This window comes from Pristis pectinata, chromosome 14 (genome assembly GCF_009764475.1).
Source record: "Pristis pectinata isolate sPriPec2 chromosome 14, sPriPec2.1.pri, whole genome shotgun sequence".
Lineage (NCBI taxonomy): Eukaryota > Metazoa > Chordata > Chondrichthyes > Rhinopristiformes > Pristidae > Pristis > Pristis pectinata.
The window spans coordinates 4,164,537-4,170,536 of record NC_067418.1 but is presented as its reverse complement, the minus strand read 5'-3'; the positions used below and the strand labels follow the sequence as shown (position 1 = coordinate 4,170,536).

General features: G+C 45.2%; 1 protein-coding gene across 1 annotated transcript in view; it reads left to right on the top strand.

Moving 5' to 3' along the window:
- The first annotated feature begins 479 nt into the window (after positions 1 to 479).
- syt9b (synaptotagmin IXb) overlaps positions 480 to 6,000 on the top strand; it is a 96,004-nt gene continuing 90,483 nt past the window's right edge. The window contains exon 1 of the mRNA XM_052029663.1: positions 480 to 627. Coding sequence (XP_051885623.1) covers positions 480 to 627 — 148 coding nt within the window. The remainder of the gene's footprint in view (positions 628 to 6,000) is intronic.

Here is a 6,000-nt window from a genome sequence, read left to right as displayed (position 1 = left end):
ATGCGCTGGGTAATTAGCCCGGCGTTTTTAAGGCTTTGCAAATCCCTGGCGCACACATCTGCTAAGTAATCGCTCGCAGTTCTGGTCTGGGAGCTATTTATCTCCATTGAACAGGAGCCGCTCTCAGAAGGGGCGCCAATGGCCAGGAACTGTGATTCAGACCCGGAATGGGCTGGAATCCTTTTGTAACTCTGAGTGTCTCGAAATACAACTGCCTGACCCGACGGGTGGAGGAGGCATCGTTTAGGAGGGTGTGGATGGGTGGGGAGCACGTTTGAGAGACAAGGACCCAGGAACGGCTTCTACAGAGAGAGAAAGAGAGCTTGATTTGGGGTGCGGTTGGAAGTGGAGGCCGGGAAGCCCATTGAAGGACGCGAGGAGATGCGTCGGTGCTGTCCGCGGTGCTGAAGCTCACTGAATGTGCGGCCCCTCTTCCGTACTGCGTAGCTGAGCCCGATTCAGAAGGATGCTGATGGGAAATGACTGCAGACCGAGAGGACGAGCTTTGTCAGAAAGCGCTCAACATTGTGACCGAACTCTGCTTTAAGGGACTGGTGGAACACGAAAGCTGCCTGGATTTTTCCTACTATCTCCGTGACCGGGGCAGGCCAAGGCACACAGAGTCAGGTACAACATCTGGAGAGGTGACACCTCTCTCTCTCCCCGCTTTACTAAAAGTCCAGGTGGGACAAATTCTCCACCAGCTGCTAAAGTGAATGAATATATTAAACCTTCATCCATTAATCCATCCCTGATTGATATGTTATAGAGATGGATAGAAATGTTTATAGCAAAGCAAAAAAAAACTTTTGATGATATATTTGCAGATCATAAATACAGAAGCAGACATATGTGTACCTCGCGGTGTCTGTGTGTCGGATAGCGAGGTAGGTGCGTGTGTGAATGCACCTACAGATAGGGGCGTGTATATACCTATTGGGATATAGGTGTACATGTAAAGTCACTCCGAACCATTGAAACAAATGCAGACGAACTCCCCGCTGTTCCAGGCAATCAGTGGCCATGCAGGCACCAGTTAACAACCAGGCTTACAGCGCAACGTTGAGCAGATCTCGACTTGAACCGACCACTCGCATCCGTCGACCAGCAGCCCGAAGAGGCTGCCGAGCAGGCCGAGTCTTCCGGCTCTCGGCAACCGCTGCCCCCGGGCGCTTTAACCGCCCATGGCATTTCCCCCCCGCTTGCGGCGGTTTCTGGTCAAAGACCGAGTGGTTGCTAACAAGTGTGCTTTGTAAAGTTTATACAATTCAAGGACTATCTCAACGGTACCGCAACTACTATCAGTTTAAATATACCACAAGTACATGAAGCTGACTTGGCGATACTGAAGACACTACAAAGAAAAAAATAGGTTCGAAAAATCGCACAGTACTTAAAATAGACCGTGGAAATGGTCTAAATGTAGGTCACTCACTGACATATCTATCCAATGGGTAGTTGCTTAAAATAAACCCACTCAGTGTTGTATTGGGAGGGGAGGGAAGGGAGGCATAGGGTGTGTTTTAAGGGAATTAAGTTTGGGTAAGAGGCCTTGTTTAAGAGCGCAGGAACACGGCCACAGGGCACTAGCTGCGCCGATCGGGATTGGAATCTGACGGGGTAATAGTGCTGATTTTCGGTGGACATCCAAGCCCAGGCGCTCTTGAGTCTCCGGACATAATCGGGCACGGAAGGGTTAAAAATTAAATCCTCCATGACCCTGAGCATTTGTTGCTTGCCAGTATAGGAACTGCACCTCCAGGGTTAATCGGCCGCGGTACAGCAGGCCAGCCTGGGTTGTGGAGAGGTCCCCATTTATTGAACGCTTGTCACCAAAGTCCACAAGCAACCGGCCTCCATGGAACAAGGCGAGATCACGGGCAGTTCAACTGCAGTTTGCAATCACAGTTGCCACGCCCTTGTATTCGCTCGTTTGATTCCCCTGAAATGCACATCAGAGGAAAATCGCGGTTTCTTTGTGCAAGGGGCAAGTTCATAATCCGTGCCTTATTTTCACCATCCAGTCCCTGCACGTTTACTGGCGAAAAGCCGTGTCGTTGGATGGGGTTCTGAGCGGGTGGGTTACGCTACACGCAGATGTCCCCGCTGTGGGATGCAGTGGCGTGGTTGAGGAGGTACTCGGTAAGTATAGCCAACTGTTTTCTGGAGTTGGGACTGGTTTTCCTTTCTAGCACTACAGTGAGCTTTTCTTCATGACACACAGTAGTGCTGCATTGGCTTTGCAATAAGCGCCGCACAAGCACTGCCAAGCTGTTCTTGTGGTCACCGTATATTGACATTATGGAGGGGAATCGGATGTGAAAGCTTTTACTGCTGTACTTTAACCTCCTAGATCCATCTGAAATCACAACCCAGACACCAGGACTAGAGTTTCTTGTCTCAGTGTCCTAAATGAAATTAGTCTGGACCAGCGCCTTCCTGATAGATGCCGAAGAAATGGTGTTAATTACTTGGATTCAAGACTCACTAATGTGGGCAAGATATCAAGAATAACTAGCTTGTGAAGAAAGAAAGGCACTACCACCAGCGTAGAGAGTACTTTATCACCTCGGGGCTTTCAAATGCATGGCAGGATGGAATATAGATTCATGCATGTTTGTGCTTCTGGAAGACTGTTTAGATTCAGAATGCACTGTCTGGTGATTAATGAAACACTTGCATTTCCAAAGCACCTCTTGCAACTCTTGTAAGAGATTGCGAAACGTCTTACAGCTAATGGAGTTCTGTTTGAAATATATCCCCTGTTGACGTTGATTTAAGGGAGTTAATAATGTGAAATGCAAAAATGGCACAGATGTAAAATATTTGTTTTTAACCTTCACAGCAGACAACATGAAAACAGTGCAAAATACTAGGTAACTGGCAGTCAAAAGAGAGAGTGAGAATCTTAAAACCATTTATATCATCATTGGTGAAGTATGGAGTATGATAAGACTGAGTACTGACAAGATGGACTGCATTTTCGGAATCTAAAGAAGGTGACAACAAAGATTGTGGTGCTTTAGTTGATAGGATGATGCTGGAACACTTATCGGGGAAGTGATAACAGAGTGCTTGACAAGCATAACGTGATGAGGCAGGGTCAGGATGGATTTATCAAAGGGAAATTCTGTTTAACAAATTTATGAGAGTTCTTTAAGGATGTGACCAGCAGGGCAGATAAGGGGGACCCAGCAAATGTAATGTATTTGGATTTCCTGAAGGCATTTGATAAAGTGTCTCATAAAAGGATAACGTACAAGATAGGGACATGTGGAATGGAGTGTGACATATTAGCATGGATTGTTGTTCAGTTAACAGATAGATCATAGATAGAAACAAGTCATATTCAAATTGGCAAGCTGTGAGCAGTGGCATGACACGGGGATCAGTGCTGGGGTTCAGTTATTTACAATCTATATTAGTGCTTTTAAAAAGGGACCATATAAATTATATCCTAGTCTTCTGATGATACGAAGAAATATGGGGACATAAATTATAAGGCGATTACACAGTCTGCAGAGGAATACAAATATGTCAAGTGATTGGGCAAAAAAGTTCATGGGTAAATGTAAGGTTATTTACTTGGTAAGAAGAACAGAAAAGTACAGTCCTTAAATAATGCGAGACCATTAAATATCTGCATTTGGAGAGATCTGGGTGTCCTTGTATGAGAAGCACAAAGTTACCAAGAAATGATTAAGAAGGCAAAAAAAAATGTTGTCCTCATCACAAGAGGGCTGGAGTACAAAAACAGGGAAGTCCTGCTACAACCACAGGTGAGACCACACATGGAATACTACATACAGTTATGGTTACCTAATTTGTGCCAGGGTAGTGTTACCTTGCAATCAATGTGCACCAGATTGATTACTGGAATAAGAGGATTGCCTTTGAGGAAAGATTGAACAGATTAGGTTGCATTCAGTAGTTAAAAAGAATGGGAATTGTTCTCCTTGAAGTATGTAAGGTTCTAACAGAGCTTGATGGGTTAGATGCTGAGAGTAGTTTCTCCAGTAGGTTAATCCAGAACCAGGAGGCATAGTTTCATTTGAAGAGGTTGATCACTTAAAATGGAAGGGAGATGAAATTTCTTCTTTCAGAGGGATGTGAATCTATGGAATTCTGTACTTCATCTAGCTGAGTTATTAACCATATTCATTAACTTACTATTCTAAAGTCGAGTTTATTGTCATCTGCACAAGTCCATGTGTGCACAGGTGCAATGAAAAACTTACTTGCAGCAGCATCACAGGCACACAGCATCAGAAACACAACATTCACGAGAAAAACATAAATTAAATAAATTATACAAGATGGAACACGATTAGAACAAAAATAAACAAAGTCCATTGCTGTGCAAAATGGTCACAGTGTAGCTGTACTGAGGTACTGATTAGGGTTGTGCAGGTTGGTTCAAGAACTGAATGGTTGAAGGGAAGTAGCTGTTCCTGAACCTGGTGGTGTGGGACTTCAGGATTCTGTACCTCCTGCCCGATGAGAACATAAGTGCCATGATTAGTAAGTTTGCAGATGATGCCAAAATTGATGGTGTCATGGACAGTGAAAAAGGTTGTCAACAGGATCTAGATCAAAGTGGACAAAGGAATGACAGATGGAATTTAACTCGGACAAATATGAAGTGATTATTTTGGAAAGTTAAACCAGGGCAAGACACACACACACAGTAAAAGGCAGAGTCCTGGGAAGTACTGTAGAACAGAGATTTATGGGTACAGGTACATAGTTCCCTGAAAGTGGCAGCAGCGTTAGACAGGGTGATGAAGAAGGTGTATGGCACGCTGGCCTTCACTGGTCAGGGCATTGAGTACAGGAGTTGGGACGTCATGCTGCAGCTGTACAGGACATTGGTCAGACCTAACTTGAAGTATTGTGTGCAGCTGTGGTCACCATATTATAGGAAGGATGTGATTTAGCTAAGGGGGTGCAGTAAAGATTCATGAGGATGTTGCTGAGACTGGAGGGTCTGTGTTATAAGGAGAGACTGGGAATAGAGAAACTAAGGACTGCAGATGCTGGAATCTAGATGAAAAACACGATGATGCTGGAGGAACTCAGCAGGCCAGGCAGCATCCGTGGAGAAAAGCAGGTGGTCAACGTTTCAGGTCAGGACCCTTCTTCAGGACTGAAGATAGGAAAAGGGGAAGCCCAATACTTCGGAGGGAAAAGCAGAGCAGTGATAGGTGGACAAAAGAGGCGAGGTGGGGTGGGCACATGGTGGTGATAGGTAGATGCGGGTAAGAGATAGTCGCCCTCCAAGCCACACACCATCCTGACTTGGAAATATATCGCCGTTCCTTCACTGTCGCTGGGTCAAAATCCTAGAACTCCCTCCCTAACAGCACTGTGGGTACACCCACACCTCAAGAACTGCAGCAGTTCAAGGAGGCAGCTCACCACCACCTTCTCACGGGCAACTAGGGATGGGCAATTAAATGCTGGCTCAGCATGGGAAGCCCACATCCCTTAATGAATATGAAAAGAGCTGTACCTCTGACAAGGCAGCACAGCCTCAGCAATGAAGTGTCAGTGTAGAAATCTGTGCTCGTGTCTCTGAGGAGGAATCGGATTCAATTGTAACTCGCCAAAGGGAACCAGATGTATATTTAAAAAGGAATGAAATTTTAGATCCACAAGGAAAAGAAAGTGGGGCAACCTGATTGACTCCTAAAAGCATGATGGGATAGCTGGCCTCCTTCTGTGCCTTGTGATCAGGTCTGGAAAGAAGCTTCTGATTGTTTAAAACTAAGAGTAGATCGTTTGAGGCAGAGCAAGGACTAATTATTTCCCCTCAGAGGGTCTTGAGTCCTTTCTGAGGCAATGGAAGCAGACCCTTTAAGTAATTTTAAGGCAGAGGGAGGTAGATTTGTTGATAAGCAAGGAGGTAAAAGATTACTACTGGGTAAGGCTACCATCAGATCGGTCTTGAACAGGGCAGGTTTGAGTACTCCTAATTCATGTATGTTCTCTAATAATAGT